This window comes from Bos grunniens, chromosome 2, assembly GCF_055505025.1.
Source record: "Bos grunniens cultivar Pamir isolate PY7600 chromosome 2, Bosgru_T2T1.0, whole genome shotgun sequence".
Lineage (NCBI taxonomy): Eukaryota > Metazoa > Chordata > Mammalia > Artiodactyla > Bovidae > Bos > Bos grunniens.
In genome coordinates this window covers 3,221,168-3,239,752 of record NC_141166.1, presented here as the reverse complement: position 1 = coordinate 3,239,752, position 18,585 = coordinate 3,221,168, and the positions used below count along the sequence as shown (strand labels likewise).

Sequence of the window (18,585 nt, the reverse complement as noted above, 5' to 3'; positions counted from 1 at the left end):
AGCTCTGACACCATACGCCACGCTATGGGTGGCCCTGGTACCCCTGGCACCTACCAATGAGTGGTGCCCTCACAAGGGGCCTGATTTCTGTCTGCAGACCAGGAGTCATGTCCTCTGTGTGTCCCAACTATGGCCCTTGTACCCTACCCAGCCCTGCCACGTAGGGGGCTCAGCTAGTGACCTCTGGACGAACGGCTTTCTCAGCCACTCTTGTCTGCCACGACCCCACATCTGGAGGGCTCCAGTTAACTTTGATACTCTCTTACCCTACCATCCCCTTACTCCCAAGCTTTGCTAAATAACCTGACTTGGTTGGGAGACTCCGGAACATTCGAGGGCCACCCAGCAACCAGCTCGTTTACTTCCCCTCTTCAAACTGACGCACACACTCGCTGTGCCTGGACGTGTCCTTCCCAACACCTCGGCCTTGAGGTGGGGCCTGCACTGGGGGAGGTTGGCACCAGCTCTCCCCAGCCTCATGGTGGGCATGGCAGTGACAGCTCCTGTGGGCAGAGCACAAAAAACCAGGTAGCAAGAGAGCTGAAGGCTTGGCAGCCTGGGACTGATTTCTAGCGGCCGGTGGTTACGACTCTGCGCTTTCACTGCTGTGGATCTGGGTTGAGTCCCCGGTTGGGGAACCAAGATCCCACAAGTTGTGCAGCACAGCGAATGACTTCTAGCATCAGCACTTATTAGATGTGTGATTTTTGGCAAGTGCTTAACTGTTCAGCTCAGTTTCCTCATTTAAAAAATGGGAGTGAAATGACTACTTGGCTGGGAGTTGCACAAACTAAATGATACCGAACCTATGAAGTGCTTGGCACCATGCCTGGCGTACACACCCTGGGAAGGGTGCTATTTAGTTATAATCCTCCTGATTTCCCAAGAGTCTGGCAGGGCAAGGGGCCGTGGTCTCGGCGGCTCCTAGAAGGCCACCACGGACCCTATTCCAAGGAGGCCAGTGTGGTTTGAGGTGCGTGGAACAGAGGCGAGCAGGGGGAAGAGCAGCTGAGCTCGGGCCGGGCTGGGGAGGCCCTGGGCGCCAAGGCCAGGGGCTCAGCCGTGGTCCTGCAGCAGGACGGAGTCCCGGGGCTGCTGGAGCCGAGGAAGGAGAGACTCAGAGCTGTCCTGCAGGGGCTGAAAGTGTCAGGGTGAGGCAGACGGAGAGGTCCGGACAGGAGGTGGTGAGGGTGTGAGTTTGGGATGAGGCAAAAGGGGAGGGGCCTGGAGAGAGCCAGCAGGATACAGGTGCGTGAGTGCTGGGCTTTGACTGCTGGCACGCAGGGTGGGTGTGGGCTCTCCAAAGAGGGCCTCCCCGTTGTACAGATGAGGACACTGAGGCCAGAAGGGGGGCAGCGCCAGGCCCAGAGCCCACGCCTCCAGGCTCTTCCTTTCATCCTGTGGGTCAGGTCTCCCCTCCGCCCACTGGTTTACCGGAGAGGGTGGCGGACAGCCTCCTGAGTCACACAGCAAGCCCCGCATCTTTCCAGAGCACCAGGGGTCTCTTCCTTTTGTTTTCAGTGTCTGTGGTTGACTCTAGCCCAGGGGTGTTCAGAGGCGCAGGAGGGGGTGGGCCCTCTGGAACTGCTACAGGCACAGCCAGCACCTTTCAGGGTAACGTCGGGACGCTTCGGGCTCTTTCAGCTGGGCTCAGTGCCCGCTCACTTCATCACAGGAAAGGACAATCTCGCACTTCTGGCCAGTTCACCTTTCCCCAGGGTTTGCTGTGCGCCCTGCAGGTCACATACGCCGTTTTACCTGATTCCCACACTGATCTCATGAGGCTGGAGTTATCAGGCCTGTTTCGGTAGGAAAAAGAGGCTCAGAGAGGTTGAGTAACCTGCCCACAGTCGCACAGCACACAGAGCAGATGTCCCGTCCAGGCCGGCTGGAGTCAGGTTACCTCGAGGTTCCCGGAGTGTAGACTCATGCTTCAGCAGGAGCCGGTCAAGGACATAGGTCTGCTCCTGGGGGCCCAGCGCTGGTCTGGACGGGAGGGGCACTGCAGGGCAGACCCGAAACAGTGTCTGTGAACTGGGGCCACACAAGGCTTCTAGGAGGAGGCGAGGCTCCAGCGGACTGTGGAAGGAGCGGCAGGACTCGGCAGGGTGTGCAGGGGGACAGTGCTGGGTTTCCAATCCCCTCTGTGTCCCTTAGAGCCTCCTCCCCCCACGACCCTGGGCCCCACGAGCAGGGCTCGGGCCTGTGACAGACCCGTCCTGTCTGGGCATTACAGAGCAGGCCCTTAAGGAACGTGTGCGTTGTTGGGACCAGAAAGGACCAAAGCAGCACTCTGTGGACAAGGATCTCTGATCCAAGCAGGTTCCTGGTTTGCTGGAGCCGTCTCCCTCCATCTTATTCCTTGGGGGGAATCACCATCAACGTTAGGAATTTTTAACTTTCCTTTCTGCCACAATGCCTGCCCCTGGGTGCTGGATCGACGGGACACCCAGCAGCGTCCCTCTGCAGAGCTGACCGATGGACTGTCGGGATGACAGAGGCCCGCCCCTCGGTCCCTGCCCCCAACCTCCCAATCTCTTGCCTGCTGTTGTGCTGCTTTTATCAAAAGCCAGGCCCTCAGGACTTCCCTGGTGGTCAGTGGTTAAGAATCCACCTTGCAGTGCAGGGGATGTGGGTTTGATTCCTAGTTGCAGATCTCAGATCCCACATGCCGCAGAGCAGCTAAGCTGGAGTGCCATAACTGGGCCCCCGCACCGCAACCAGAGAGTCTGGCGCTGCAAGGAAAGATCCAAAGCTCCCACCTGGCTCAGTGACGGTCCTGCCTGCTGCAACCAAGACCCAACGAAACCAAATAAATGAATATATATATATATATATATATATATTTAAAGCAAGGCCCTTTCGATGTAACATGGCATGGAGGTTAAGAGCCAGGCCTTGAGGTTTTGAACCCCAGCTCTCTTGGTTGTACAACTGACAGTGAGTTTCTTAGCTTCTCTGCCTCAGTCTCCTCATCTGTGAAATGGGGTTGGCAACAGTCCCAGTTATTGTGAGCAGTGAACGAGAGGTGGATGACAAGCTCTCAGGGTGATGCCTGACTCTTAGTATTGGGGCTGCTGTTTTAGAACAATTACGATGAGCCAGGCGTGGGACACAGGACCGCGTGCCAGCCCCAGCTGGGCCAGGCTCAAGTGCGGGCTCCATTTGTCCCCCTACTCTGTCTCCTAACGGGAGCATCTATGTCCTTCACAGCTGTGGAACTGTGGTGTTGGAGAAGACTCTTCAGAGTCCCTTGCAACTTGCAAGATCCGACCAGTCCATCCTAAAGGAAATCAGTCTTGAATATTCATTGGAAGAACTGATGCTTAAGCTGAAACTCCAATACTTTGGCCACCCAATGCGAAGGGCTGACTCATTAGAAAAGACCCTGATGCTGGGAAAGATTGAAGCGGGGAGGAGAAGGGGATGACAGAGGATGACATGGCTGGATGGCATCACCGACTCAATGGACATGAGTTTGGGTAGACTCCGGGAGTTGGTGATGGACAGGGAGGCCTGGCGTGCTGCAGTCCATGGGGTCACAAAGAGTCGGGCATGACTGAGCGAATGAACTGAACTGAATGTCCTTTGCTCCCAAATGTTTGAAACATTAGGAAGATGTGATCTCATCCAAGTGACAGAAGGCTCATCCTAATCCCAGCCTCCTCTTTCCCCAGAGCCCACTAACCTCTCTACCTGTCCCAGGTGCTTTCCTGCCCCGTGGACAGCAACAGGAGCAGTATGTAAATGTCTGTGCAAATCCCCTGGGTCAGGCTGTCAGCTCTCCAGGAGGCAGAGCCACCTCTGAGACCTCCATTTCCCAGCCATGGGACCCCAGGGCAGGGCAGCCTGCTCCCTGCTCTTCCTGCTGCAAACCCTGGCTGAGCCAGCGGAGAATTCAGAGTTCTTCCTGCCTGGTGATTACCTCCTCGGTGGCCTCTTCACCCTCCATGCCAATGTGAAGGGCATTGTCCACCTCAACTACCTGAAGGTGCCCAAGTGCAAGGAGTGAGTCTCCAGGATAAGGCCGGAAGCAGTGGTGGCAGGGTGGTGATGGTGGGCGGTGGTGATGTGGTGGTGGTGGTGGTGGTAATGGAGGAGGAGGTGCTGATGGTGATTGTAGAGGTGGTGATGGTGCTGATGGTGATGATAGTGATGGTGGTGGTGGTGATGATGTGATGGTTGTGATGGTGGTGGTGGTGGTCCTGGTGGTGATCATGATGGTGATGATGGAAGTGGTGGTGATGGTGGTGATGGTGATTGTAGAGGTGGTAGTGGTAGTGACAATGGTGATGGTGGTGAGGGTGGTGGTGGTGGTGAAGATGGTGGTATTGATAATGATGGTTTCGGACATGGTGCTCGTGATGGCAATGGTGATGATATCCACAATAGAAATAGCAGGTGATGATGGTCATGGTGGTGATGGTGATGGTGATGATGTGGTGGTGGTGGTGGTGGTGATGGTGGTGGGGATGGTGGTGGTGATGGTGGTGGTGGTGGGGATGGTGGTGGTGGTGGTGGTGATGGTGGTGATGGTGATGGTGATGATGTGGTGGTGGTGGTGGTGGGGATGGTGGTGGTGGTGATGGTGGTGGGGATGGTGGTGGGGATGGTGGTGGTGGTGGTGATGGTGATGATGGTGGGGATGGTGATGGTGATGATGTGGTGGTGGTGGTGATGGTGATGATGTGGTGGTGGGGATGGTGGTGGTGATGGTGGTGGTGGTGATGGTGGTGATGGTGATGATGTGGTGGTGGTGGTGGTGGTTATGGTGGTGGTGATGGTGGTGGTGGGGATGGTGGTGGTGATGGTGGTGGTGGTGGGGATGGTGGTGGTGGTGGTGGTGGTGATGGTGGTGGTGGGGATGGTGGTGGTGATGGTGGTGGTGGTGATGATGGTGGTATTGATAATGATGGTTTCAGACATGGTGCCCATGATGGCAATGGTGATGATATCCACAATAGAAATAGCAGGTGATGATGGTCATGGTGGTGATGGTGGTGGTGATGGTGATGATGGTATTGGTGGTGGTGGTGGTGGTGGTCATGATGGTGATGATGGTGGTGGTGATGGTGGCGGTGGTGATGGTGGTGGTGGTGGTGGTGATGGTGGTGGTGGTGAAGGTGGTGGTCATGATGGTGATGATGGTGGTGGTGGTGATGGTGGTGATGGTGATTGTAGAGGTGGTGGTAGTAGTGACGATGGTGATGGTTGTGATGGTGGTGGTGGTGGTCCTCGTGGTGATCATGATGGTGATGATGGAGGTGGTGGTGGTGGTGACGGTGGTGGTGATGATAGTGGTGTTGATAATGATGGTTTCAGACATGGTGCCCATGATGGCAATGGTGATGATATCCACAATAGAAATAGCAGGTGATGATGGTGTTGGTGGTGGTGGTGGTGGTGGTGGTGATGGTGATGGTGGTGGTGATGGTGATGGTGGTGGTGATGGTGATGGTGGTGATGGGGATGGTGGTGGTGGGGATGGTGGTGGTGATGGTGATGGTGGTGATGGTGGTGGTGGTGGTGGTGGTGATGGTGGTGGGGATGGTGGTGGTGGTGGTGGTGGGGATGGTGGTGGGGATGGTGGTGGTGGTGGTGATGGTGGTGGTGATGGTGGTGGTGGGGATGGTGGTGGGGATGGTGGTGGGGATGGTGGTGGTAATGGTGGTGGTGATGGTGGTGGTGGTGGGGATGGTGGTGGGGATGGTGGTGGTGGTGGTGGTGGTGATGGTGGTGGTGATGGTGGTGGTGGTGGGGATGGTGGTGGGGATGGTGGTGGTGGTGGTGATGGTGTTGGTGATGGTGGTGGTGGTGGGGATGGTGGTGGTGATGGTGGTGGTGGTGGGGATGGTCGTGGGGATGGTGGTGGTGGTGGGGATGGTGGTGGTGATGGTGGTGGTGGTGGTGGTGATGGTGGTGGTGATGATGGTGGTATTGATAATGATGGTTTTGGACATGGTGCCCATGATGGCAATGGTGATGATATCCACAATAGAAATAGCAGGTGATGATGGTGTTGGTGGTGGTGGTGGTGGTGGTGGTGATGGTGATGGTGGTGGTGATGGTGATGGTGGTGATTATTATGGTGGTGATAGGGATGGTGGTGGTGGGGATGGTGGTGGTGATGGTGATGGTGGTGATGGTGGTGGTGGTGGTGGTGATGGTGGTGGTGATGGTGATGGTGATGGTGGTGGTGGTGATGGTGGTGGGGATTGTGGTGGGGGTGGTGGTGGTGATGGTGGTGGTGATGGTGGTGGTGATGGTGGTGGTGATGGTGGTGGTGGTGGGGATGGTGGTGGGGATGGTGGTGGTGGTGGTGGTGGGGATGGTGGTGGTGGGGATGGTGGTGGTGATGGTGGTGGTGGTGGTGGTGGTGGTGGTGATGGTGGTGGTGATGATGGTGGTATTGATAATGATGGTTTCGGACATGGTGCCCATGATGGCAACGGTGATGATATCCACAATAGAAATAGCAGGTGATGATGGTCATGGTGGTGATGGTGATGGTGGTGGTGATGGTGATGATGGTATTGGTGGTGGTGGTGGTGGTGGTCATGATGGTGATGATGGTGGTGGTGATGGTGGCGGTGGTGATGGTGGTGGTGGTGGTGGTGATGGTGGTGGTGGTGAAGGTGGTGGTCATGATGGTGATGGTGGTGGTGGTGATGGTGGTGGTAGTGGTGGTGATGGTGGTGGTGGTGATGGTGGTGGTCATGATGGTGATGATGGTGGTGGTTATGATAGTGGTATTGATAATCATGGTTTCAGACATGGTGCCCATGATGGCAATGGTGATGATATCCACAATAGAAATAACAGGTGATGATGGTCATGGTGGTGATGGTGATGGTGGAGGCCATGGTAGGATGATGGTCACATTGATGGACGTTGATTGAGTGATGATATAGGCCATAGGGATGTTGGTGCTGGTAGAAGTGGTAAGTGACTGATGGCCACAGAGGTCCTGGTGTCAGAGGTGGTCACAGGGACGATGGTGATCCCAGAGCTGTGGAGTGGTGAAAATGATATAATGACGCCAGCACCCTTTGGAGTGGTTCCCTCTTGGGCGATGCCTTGGTTTTTCTACTGCAGGCATGAGGGACAGGCTGGCTCACCCGCCCCCCCTCCCCTCCCCTTCCCACCCTGGACCTGTTGCCCACCCCGCCCACGGCGGCCCCTCCAGGTATGAGATGAAGGTGCTGGGCTACAACCTCATGCAGGCCATGCGCTTCGCGGTGGAGGAGATCAACAATGACAGCAGCCTGCTGCCCAACGTGCTGCTGGGCTACGAGATGGTGGACTCCTGCTACATGTCCAACAACGTCCAGCCCGCGCTCTACTTCCTGTCACAGGATGACTACTTCCTGCCCATCCAGGAGGACTACAGCCACTATGTGCCCCGCGTGGTGGCCATCATAGGTCCCGACAACTCCGAGTCCACCAAGACTGTGGCCAACTTCCTCTCCCTCTTCCTCCTTCCACAGGTGAGGCCCTGGGGCTGCCGAGGAGGGCTTGTCCAGAGGGCTTACCACCCTGACCAGTACCTACAGGGGATGCCTGGGGGAGCAGAAGCAAGGTCAGGACATCCCCCCCAGCCCTGGCAGGCAGCCAGCCTGTTGGTTGAGAGTTCAGGCTCTGGAGGCAGACAGACCTGGTGTGCACCTTGCCTCTGAATCTTGGCCGTTGTGAGACCTCGAGCCAATCTCTCAACTCTCCCAAGCCTCAGTTTCTGCATCTCTAAAGTGGAGAGATAAGAGTCCTATCTTTGGACTGTCTGCAGATTAAAGCATTCACCCTAGCTAAGAATTTCTAGCACACAGTAGGTAGTCAGTAATGTTGCCCTTGTTATGTAAAGCATCTTGCACGAGAATGAAAGCTCAGAAAGCGTCCTGTACCACTCTGCATAGCTTCCTAGCATGGAGTCTGCCCATGGCAGGTCCTCACAAAAGTGCTGTAGAATTACTGTGTGTGTGTGTGTGTTAGTCGCTCAGTCGTGTCCAACTCTTTGCGACCCCATGGACTGTAGCTCACCAGGCTCCTCTGTCCATGAGCTTTTCCAAGCAAGAGGAGCGGAGTTGGTGGCCACAACTACTGCTGTTATTCTAGTTTCCTCATCATGATCAGAAAGGCATAAATGGCATAAAATATCTGCTTGTTAAAGAGCCGCTAGCACAGGACTCGGCCAACAGTGGGCAGTTACAAATACTGTAATTGTTACTGTCGTTTTTATGACATCAAGCACCAAGGTTCTGACTCATTGTAGGTGCTCAATAAATGTTGACAGTCTTACCTGAAACATCCAGTCAGGACTGGACTCACTCTTTCACTCATGTAATGAGTGTGTATTGAGCACGTGCCGAGCCAGGCACCATTGCAGGTGTTGGTGATGAGCTGTGGAGGCACAGAAGTCTGTCCTCATAGAGCTGACCTTCTGGGGGGACAGACGGAGGGACCAGTGCAAATCAGGATGTGATACAGGGTGACAGGAAGTGAGCAGTGGAGGAAAGGGAAAAAGGAAAAGGAAAGTGAAGTCGCTCAGTCGTCCGGCTCTTTGCAAACCATGGACTGTATGTAGCCTACCAGGCTCCTCCATCCCATGGGATTCTCCAGGCAAGAGTCCTGGAGTGGGTTGCATTTCCTTCTCCAGGGGATCTTCCCGACCCAGAGATACCCGGGTCTCCCGCATTGTAGGGAGACGCTTTACTATCTGAGCCACCAGGGACGTCAGGGAAAGTCAAGTCAAAGTTAAGGGAGGTGGGCCACGTTGCGGGGGCGGGGGTGGGGGTGGCAGGTGAAGCGGGGGGAGGGGGAACCTGGATGGAGGCTTAAGGGAGGTGAAGGAGGAAGCCCCTGTTAATGCCCGAGGACCCTCCGCTCTGCAGATCACGTACAGCGCCATCAACGACGAGCTGGGCAACAAGGGCAGGTTCCCCGCGGTGCTACGCACCGTGCCGGGCGCGGATCACCAGACGGAGGCCATAGTGCAGATGCTGCTGCACTTCCACTGGAATTGGATCGTCGTGCTGGCCAGCGGCGACGACTACGGCCGCGAGAACAGCCACCTGCTCAGCCAGCGCCTGGCGCACGGTGACATCTGCATCGCCTTCCAGGAGACGCTGCCCACACCGCAGCCCAACCAGACCATGACGCCGCAGGACCAGGAGCGCCTGGAGGCCATTGTGGGCAAGCTGCAGCAGAGCATGGCGCGCGTCGTGGTGGTGTTTTCGCCGGAGCTTGCCCTGCACAACTTCTTCCGCGAGGTGCTGCGCCAGAACTTAACGGGCGCCGTGTGGATCGCCTCCGAGTCCTGGGCCATCGACCCGGTGCTGCACAACCTCACCGAGCTGCAGCGCGCCGGCACCTTCCTGGGCATCACCACCCAAAGCGTGCCCATCCCGGGCTTCAGCGAGTTCCGCGTGCGCCGCTCCCAGGTGGGTCGGCCCGCGGTCAACAGGAGCAGTGCCAACTGCAACCAGGAGTGCGACACCTGTCTGAACACCACCGAGTCCTTCAACAGCATCCTCACGCTCTCCGGTGAGCGCGTGGTCTACAGCGTGTACTCCTCCGTCTATGCCGTGGCGCACGCGCTGCACAGTCTCCTGGGCTGCAGCCAGAGCGGCTGCCGCAGGGATGTGGTCTACCCTTGGCAGGTGAGGTCCGGCCGCTGGGTACCAGGGGCCTCAGGGAGCAGGCGCAGAGTCCGTGGTTGTCATGGAGACCACCGAGCGCTCAGCTCCGGCCTCACCTTCTGGTGAGGTTCTGGGCAAGTGAGTGGAAGAGACCAGGGCGCACGCCCTGCCTCCAGGCACGTAGGAGTCCTTCGTGGTGACAAAACAGAATACCTTTGTTAAAAATTAATCATCCCCATCCACGAGAATCTGTCCTGGGACCAAGATTTGGGTGACATTCTCTAGCAGGAATCTCCGCAGGCAGCGGGAGCCCCAGTTCCCCACACAGCCTCGCCAGGGTGAAGGCGCTGAGGCTGGGCTTGTAGCGTCCCATCAGCTCTCAGGTTTATTGATCTTCTTGTTCCAGTTCTACCTCGCCTTGATTCAGACCTGGAATTGAAAGCTGTGCGTTCCTGGTTTACACATGTGCATAGGCGCATTCTGCCATGCGCCTTCGGAAAGCAGAGAAGGGTTCACTGAGGACCTAGCCGGGCAGAGGAGATGCAGACCAGAGATGTACACTTTCTGCCCACTGTCAGACATCTCTGCTTAAACAGTTCACTGGCTTTCTCACAGTTTGGAAACTCTGCCCACTCTGTTGCTCAGCCACCTCCCACCCCCATCTTTATCCTCTCCTAACGAGAGTTAGCTCCAAAGTGTGGGGTGGCAGGCAGGACCCAGGGGGGCAGGGAAGATCCAGGCAGGTGGAAGAGGCAATGGACTCTGAACCCCAGGTATTGGGTCACAGAGGGATGACCAAAATGACTTGCAGGGAAAAGGAATCATATTGGCGTCTCCTAGGAGGTGAGTGCTGACTATTTTCCAGGCACTGTTCTGAGCCTCTAGTGGATATTCACTCACTGATTGCTTCAGAGCCCAGAAGATCAGGCTTTTTTGACTCCCGCTTTGCCGAAGAGGAATCGGGTTTATAGAGGTTAAGTGACAGGTCCAGGGCCTCACAGCAGGAGGTAGATGGGCTGCGAAAACCCTGGCGTATCTGGCTCTAAGTCAGATCTCTCAGCCACTGCCTCCAGACCGCCACGTTTTTGCAGTTTTATCAGCCCCGTTTTATAGACATGGAAATCAAGGCCCATGGGCTGGTAGAGTTTTTCCGGGGTCTGGCCTGACCTCTGATGCCAGCTCCACTTCCCTTCCCTCGGGCCCCTCTAGCTGCTTCTGGAGATCAGGAAGGTCAACTTCACCCTCCTGGGCCACCAAATCTTCTTCAACGAGAAAGGGGACCTGTCCCTGCACCTGGAGATCATCCAGTGGCAATGGGACCTGAGCCAGAACCCTTTTCGGAGCGTCGCCTCCTACCAGCCATCCAAGCGGCAGCTGAAGCACATCCATGACATCTCCTGGAACACCCCCAACAACACGGTCAGCCTCAGGGGGCCTGGGGCGGGGCCCCAGGCCTGGAGCTGGGGTGGGAAGGTCCTGGGGCCTGGGGGCGGGGCCTGGGGCGGGGCCCCAGGGCTGGAGCTGGGGTGGGAGGGCCCTTTGACCCGGGTTCATTATTGATAACTGGGGGCGTCTCTATGAGTGGGTGTATCGTCTGGGGTCCTGGCCTTCTTCCCTGACGGAGAACTGCCCACGTTCAGGGCTTTCTGGCTCCTCAGGGCCAAGGGGCTCAGGACATGCGTGGATTGAAGACTTCAACTCTCATGCTAATCCCGGAAAATAGATGCTGTTGTTGCTTAATCGCTCAGTCATGCCCGACTCTTCGTGACCCCATGGACTGCAGCACGCCAGGCCTCCCTGTCCATCACCAACTCCCGGAGTTTACTCAAACTCACGTCAGTTGCGTCAGTGATGCCATCCAAACATCTCATCCTCTGCTGTCCCCTTCTCCTCCTGCCCTCAATCTTTCCCAGCATCAGGGTCTTTTCAAATGAGTCAGCTCTTCGCATCAGGTGGCCAAAGTATTGGAGTTTCAGCTTCAACATCAGTCCTTCCAATGAACACTCAGGACTGATCTCCTTTAGGATGGACTGGTTGGATCTCCTTGCAGTCCAAGGGACTCTCAAGAGTCTTCTCCGACACCACAGTTCAAAAGCATCAGTTCTTCGGCACTCAGCTTTCTTTATAGTCCAACTCTCACATCCACGACTACTGGAAAAACCATTGCTTTGACTAGATGGACCTTTGTTGGCAAAGTAATGTCTCTGCTTTTTAATATACTGTCTAGGTTGGTCATAAATTTCCTTCCAATGAGTAAGCGTCTTTTAATTTCATGGCTGCAATCACTATCTGCAGTGATTTTGGAGCCCCCCAAAATAAAGTCAGCCACTGTTTCCCCATCTATTTGCCATGAGGTGATGGGACCAGATGCCATGACCTTAGGTTTCTGAATGTTGAGCTTTAAGCCAACTTTTTCACTCTCCTCTTTCACTTTCATCAAGAGATGCTTTAGTTCTTCTTCACTTTCTGCCATAAGAGTGATGTCATCTGCATATGAGGTTATTGATATTTCTCATGGCAATCTTGATTCCAGCTTGTGCTTCTTCCAGCCCCAGCGTTTCTCATGATGTACTCTGCATATAAGTTAAATAAGCAGGGTGACAATATACAGCCTTGACGTACTCCTTTTCCTATTTGGAACCAGTCTGTTGTTCCATGTCCAGTTCTAACTGTTGCTTCCAGACCTGCATACAGATTTCTCAAGAGGCAGGTCAGGTGGTCTGGTATTCCCATCTGTTGAAGAATTTTCCACAGTTTATTGTGATCCACACAGTCAAAGGGTTAGTGCATAGTCAACAAAGTAGAAATAGATGTTTTTCTGGAACTTTCTTGCTTTTTCGATGATCCAGTGGATGTTGGCAATTTGATCTCTGGTTCCTCTGCCTTTTCTAAATCTGGCTTGAACATCTGGAAGTTCACGGTTCACGTACTGTTGAAGCCTAGCTTGGAGAATTTTGAGCATTACTTTGCTAGCATGTTAGATGAGTGCAATTGTGCGGTAGTTTCCGCATTCTTTGGCATTGCCTTTCTTTGGGATTGGAATGAAAACGGACCTTTTCCAGTCCTGTGGCTACTGCTGAGTTTTCCAAATTTGCTGACATATTGAGTGCAGTACTTTCACAGCATCATCGTTTAGGATTTGAAATAGCTCAGTTGGAATTCAATCACCTCCACTAGCTTTGTTTGTAGTGATGCTTTCTAAGGCCCACTTGACTTCACATTCCCGGATGTCTGGCTCTAGGTCAGTGATCACACCATCATGATTATCTGGATCATGATCTTTTCTGTATAGTTCTTCTGTGTATTCTTGCCACCTCTTCTTAATATCTTCTGCTTCTGTTAGGTCCATACAATTTCTGTCTTTTATTCTGCCCATCTTTGCATGAAATGTTCCCTTGGTATCTCTAATTTTCTTGAAGAGATATCCAGTCTTTCCTATTCTATTATTTTCCTCTATTTCTTTGCACTGAAAACTGAGGAAGGCTTTCTTATCTCTTCTTGCTATTCTTTGGAACTCTGCATTCAGATGCTCATATCTTTCCTTTTCTCCTTTGCTTTTTGCTTCTCTTCTTTTCACAGCTATTTGTAAGACCTCCTCAGACAGCCATTTTGCTTTTATGCATTTCTTTTTCTTGGGGATGGTCTTGCTCCCTGTGTCCTGTACAGTGTCACAAACCTCCGTCCATAGTTCATCAGGCACTCTGTCTATCAGATCTAGTCCCTTAAATCTATTTCTCACTTCCACTGTATAATCATAAGGGATTTGATTTAGGTCATACCTGAATAGTCTAGTGGTCTACCCTACTTTCTTCAATTTAAGTCTGAATTTGGCAATAAGGAGTTCATGATCTGAGCCACAGTCAGCTCCCGGTCTTGTTTTTGCTGACTGTATAGAGCTTCTCCATCTTTGGCTGCAAAGAATATAATCAATCTGATTTCAGTGTTGGCCACCTGGTAATGTCCATGTGTAGAGTCTTCTCTTGTGTTGTTGGAAGAGGGTGTTGGCTATGACTAGTGCATTCTTTTGGCAAAACTCTATTAGCCTTTGTCCTGCTTCATTCTGTACTCCAAGGCCATTGCCTGTTACTCCAGGTATTTCTTGACTTCCTACTTTTGCATTCCAGTCCCCTATAATGAAAAAGATGTCTTTTTTGGGTGTTAGTTCTAAAAGGTCTTGTAGGTCTTCATAGAACCATTCAGCTTCAACTTCTTCAGCGTTACTGATTGGCACATAGACTTGGATTACTGTGATATTGAATGGTTTGCCTTGGAAACAAACAGAGATCATTCTGTCGTTTTTGAGATTGCATCCAAGTACTGCATTTTGGACTCTTTTGTAGTCTATGATGGCTACTCCATTTCTTCTAAGGCCTCCTGCCCACAATAGTAGATATAATGGTCATCTGAGTTAAATTCACCCATTCCAGTCCATTTTAGTTCGCTGATTCCTAGAATGTTGACGTTCACTCTTGCCATCTCCTGTTTGACCACTTCCTATTTGCCTTGATTCATGGACCTAACATTCCAGGTTCCTATGCAATATTGCTCTTTACAGCATCGGACCTTGCTTCTATCACCAGTCCCATCCACAACTGGGTATTGTTTTTGCTTTGGCTCCATCCCTTCATTCTTTCTGGAGTTATTTCTCCACTGATCTCCAGTAGCATATTGGGCACCTACTGACCTGGGGAGTTCCTCTTTCAGTATCCTATCATTTTGCCTTTTCATACTGTTCATGGGGTTCTCAAGGCAAGAATACTGAAGTGGTTTGCCATTCCCTTCTCCAGTGGACCACATTCTGTCTGACCTCTCCACCATGACCCGTCCATCTTGGGTGGCCCCACATGGCCTGGCTGAGTTTCATTGAGTTAGACAAGGCTGTGGTCCATGTGATCAGATTGGCTAGTTTTCTGTGATTGTGGTTTCAGTCTGTCTGCCCCTCTGATGCCCTCTCTCAGTGCCTACTGTCTTACTGGAGTTTGTCTTACCTTGGAGGTGGGGTATCTCTCCACGGCTGCTCCAGCAAAGCGCAGCCACTGCAACTGACCTTGGACATGGGGTAGCTCCTCTTGGCCGCTTGCCGCTCCAGTGACGCGCAGCCAGGATAATTTTTATACAACCCGAATCTAATCAGGCCACTCCCCACTCAAGAAGCATGCATGGCTGAGGCCCCTTGACCCTACATTTTTAGTGTCTTAGTCCAACCTCCCACTCTCCCCACCCTCTCCCAGAGCATCCTGGCTTCAGCCAGGCTTAGACACACCCTCTTTCTGAAAATGCCAACCCCTGCCTCTCGTCCACCCCCTTGCTCTTACTGTTTCCTCTACTTGTAATTCATTCACTTAACAAACAGTCATTGGCGGCCTCCTCTGTTCTAAGGAATACAGCAGTAAAACCTATAGACGTGGCCACTGCCTGCTGGCTCTTGTTCTCCAGACAACCCTGCCCCTCCATAAAGCTGCATTAAGTAGGACTCCTGGTGGCAAGTGACAGAAAGTGATATAAATAAAAAGTTAACTTATTGCCTTGCATCATGGAAGACTCCAGGGTTGACCGTGAGGCTTCAGGCAAGGCTGGATCCAGGGTCTCATTCTCTCCATCTCCCAGATCCTTCCTCAGGCAAGTTCTCCACCTCCCCCCCCACCCTCCCAGAAATAAGAGGACTTCTAGGAGCTCCAGAGTCACACACTGTTTACTCAGCAACCTCAGAAGGTCTCCATCTCAGCAGCTGAGTGCTGTGTCCTGAAGAAGGTAGATTAGGTCTTTGCTGGGCAAAGCTAAGAGCATCTCTATGATGGTCCAGTTCCAGCCGCAGTCCTGGCACCTGCCCCTCCTCAACAGGGCCAAGTTTCCCTCCTGGGAGCATCCTTCTGGGGATGCGATGGGAGAGGAGGGGCCCCCAGAGAGCGGGAAGGAGGACTCAGGGTCTTCTGCCCTCCGCCCCCCAGATCCCTGTGTCTATGTGCTCCAGAAGCTGCCAACCTGGGCAGAAGAAAAAGCCGGTGGGCCTGCACCCCTGCTGCTTCGAGTGTATTGACTGTCTCCCGGGCACCTTCCTCAACCAAACCTTAGGTATGACTCCAGGGTCCACACACGGGCCCTGCACCTGCCCTGCCCTGAGGGGGTCTCCCTCAGGCCTTTCCCCTTTGCAGAGTCTTGGCAGTCTCCCCGGGGACACAGGTGTCCAAGGACTGAGGACTGTATATCTCCCACCAGAGGATGAGATCTTGGAAAGAAAGATTACAGTTGTTAGGCTGAGTCCAGGAGTCAGTGAAAGTCGCTAGTCGTGTCCGACTCCTTGCGACCCCATGGACTGTACAGTCCATGGAACTCTCCAGGCCAGAATACTGGAGTGGGTAGCCTGTCCCTTCTCCAGGGGATCTTCCCAACCCAGGGATTGAACCCGGGTCTCCCGCATTGCCGGTGGATTCTTTACCAGCTGAGCCAACAGGGAAGCCCAAGAATACTGGAGTGGGTAGCCTATCCCTTCTTCAGCAGATCTTCCCAACCCAGAAATTGAACTGGGGTCTCCTGCACTGCAGGCAGATTCTTTACCAACTGAGTGAGTCAGGGAGACCTTAGTTCAAATCCTGCCTCTGTAACTCTCCTGGCTTTGTGACTTTAACTAGCTGACCCTCAGTTTCCTCATCTGTGAAATGGGGTTGCTGTGAGGGGTTGATGAGCCAGGGGGTGTCAGGGACTCAGTGAGCATTGGTGGCCCGTAGCTCTGTCTCCCTCCGACGGGGACCAGGCCTGGTGCAGCCCTGGAGAAGGTGGGTGCTGAGAAGGCGTGTTTAGCTGACAGGAGCTGCCCTGGGCTCTTGCAGATGAATTTGATTGCCAGCCCTGCCCAAGCTCCGAGTGGTCCCACAGGAAAGACACCTCCTGCTTCAAGCGGCAGCTGGCCTTCCTCGAATGGGACGAGGCCCCCACCATCGTCGTGGTCATGCTGGCCGCCCTGGGCTTCCTCAGCACCCTGGCCATCGTGATCATCTTCTGGAGGCACTTTCGGACGCCCGTGGTCCGCTCGGCGGGCGGGCCCATGTGCTTCCTGATGCTGGCGCCGCTGCTGATGGCGTACACGGCGGTGCCCGTGTACGTGGGGCCGCCCACGGTGTGGTCCTGCATCTTCCGCCAGGCCTTCTTCACGCTCTGCTTCACCATCTGCATCTCCTGCATCACCGTGCGCTCCTTCCAGATCGTCTGCGTCTTCAAGATGGCCCGGCGCCTCCCGCGCGCCTACGGCTGCTGGGGCCGCTACCATGGGCCCTATGTCTTTGTGGCGTGCGTCGTGATGCTCAAGTTGGTCATTGTGGCCAGCAGCGTCCTGGCCACGACCACCATGCCCACCACTCGCGTGGACCCCGATGACCCCAGGATCATGATCTTGTCCTGCAACCCCAACTACCACCGGGGGCTGCTGGTCAACACCAGCCTGGACCTGCTCCTGTCCGTGCTGGGCTTCGGCTTCGCCTACACCGGCAAGGAGCTGCCCACCAACTACAACGAGGCCAAGTTCATCACCTTCTGCATGACCTTCTACTTCTCCTCCTCCGTCTTCCTCTGCACCTTCATGGCCGTCTACAATGGCGTGCTGGTCACCATCCTAGACCTCCTGGTCACTGTGCTGAACCTCCTGGGCATCAGCCTGGGCTACTTCGGCCCCAAGTGTTACATGATTCTCTTCTACCCGGAGCGCAACACCCCGGCTTACTTCAACAGTGTGATTCAGGGCTACACCATGCGGAAGGACTAGGGCTCCACTGTCTGCCCTCTGGGACGTGGGGCTGAGCGTCGGGAGGTGGAGGCCAGGGGGCTCACTCAACTCCAGATGGAGCCAGGTGGTGGCAGGGGAGCCACCCTCGCCTGTTGCTGCCTGGGCCTGGTCTCTGATGGGCTGTCCCTCCAGGCTTCTGTGTGTCCTGGCCATCTTTGCCCACCCAGTGATGGATGCTTAGGTACATTTGCCCTTTATCTCTTTCCCTTGAGCTGTTTAGCTTGCCAGGTGCTGTACTCCATCCTAGAAAACCACCCAAGGTGACCTACCGGCTTCCAAGGACGGAGTCCAGCTTGGCAGCCTGCAGCCGCCATCTGGTGGTCACGGTGGGCTCCTGCAGGTTCCGGCTGCTGACTCCTGGTGAAGGGATGCCTGCTGGTGGGCTGGGCTGGGGTTAGCGAGGGGCGGATGGGAGCTCAGAAAATGCCACCCGGCCTCGCTCACTCGCTGTCCGTGTGTCCGAGTCTCATCCCCCAGATTCTCCCGGAGCTTGAGGGCCCAGCCTTTCTGTTATCTCTGAGTACAGCTGAGCACATAAATGCTTGTGAATAAACCTTACTTGGGTGAAACAGATGAGTTTCCTCCTTGTTTTCCAGAGGTCCCCTGAGAACAGAGACGTGGAATCGGAGATCTTGGTTTCAGTCCCAGCATTGCTACTGTGGGTGTGTGCGTGTGTGCTAAGTCGCTTCAGTATCGTTTGACTCTTTGTGACCCCATGGTCGCTAGCCCACCAGGCCCCTCTGTCCATGGGGGTTCTCCAGGCAAGAATACTGGAGTGGGTTGCCATGCCCTCCTCCAGGGAATCTTCCCGACCCAGAGATTGAACCTGCATCTCCTGCGGCTTCTGCATTGGCAGGCAGATTCTTAACCACTAAGCCACCTGGGAAGCCCCAATGCATATATTAGGTACACAGTAAATGCCAAGCATTGCAAATCCACGTCGCCAGAACCGTCAGGGACAAAATAAAGCTGTGCTCCCTTTTTATACCCTGGTGCCCATGGTGTACGGGCTTCCCAGGGGGCACGAGTGGTAAAGAACCCAACTACCAGTGCAGGGATGTAAGAGACTGGAGTTTGATCCGCGGGTTGGGATGGGTCCCAGATGGGAAAAAAGGAGACTCAAAGAGACTATGAAATGTCCCCAACCCCACACAGCTCACCCCTGGAATGTGACCT

The 18,585-nt window shown here is 54.2% G+C and overlaps 1 protein-coding gene across 1 annotated transcript; it reads left to right on the top strand.

Annotated features, from left to right (window-relative positions):
- The first annotated feature begins 2,809 nt into the window (after positions 1-2,809).
- TAS1R2 (taste 1 receptor member 2) lies at positions 2,810-17,978 on the top strand. Its single transcript, XM_086364773.1, has 6 exons — positions 2,810-4,008; positions 7,187-7,487; positions 8,886-9,653; positions 10,842-11,051; positions 15,581-15,704; positions 16,460-17,978. The coding sequence occupies exons 1-6, from the start codon at positions 3,827-3,829 to the stop codon at positions 17,386-17,388; spliced, it is 2,514 nt and encodes an 837-aa protein (XP_086220899.1). The 5' UTR covers positions 2,810-3,826; the 3' UTR covers positions 17,389-17,978.
- The last annotated feature ends 607 nt before the right edge of the window (positions 17,979-18,585 follow it).

What these genes read in the sequence shown, in the direction of transcription:
- TAS1R2 (XM_086364773.1), top strand. Translation starts at nt 3,827, where the DNA reads ATGGGACCCCAGGGCAGGGCAGCCTGCTCCCTGCTCTTCCTGCTGCAA. An exon ending in CCCTCTTCCTCCTTCCACAG is followed by an intron (nt 7,488 to 8,885) that starts GTGAGGCCCTGG and finishes TCCGCTCTGCAG; the next exon opens with ATCACGTACAGCGCCATCAA. An exon ending in CTTCCTCAACCAAACCTTAG is followed by an intron (nt 15,705 to 16,459) that starts GTATGACTCCAG and finishes GGGCTCTTGCAG; the next exon opens with ATGAATTTGATTGCCAGCCC.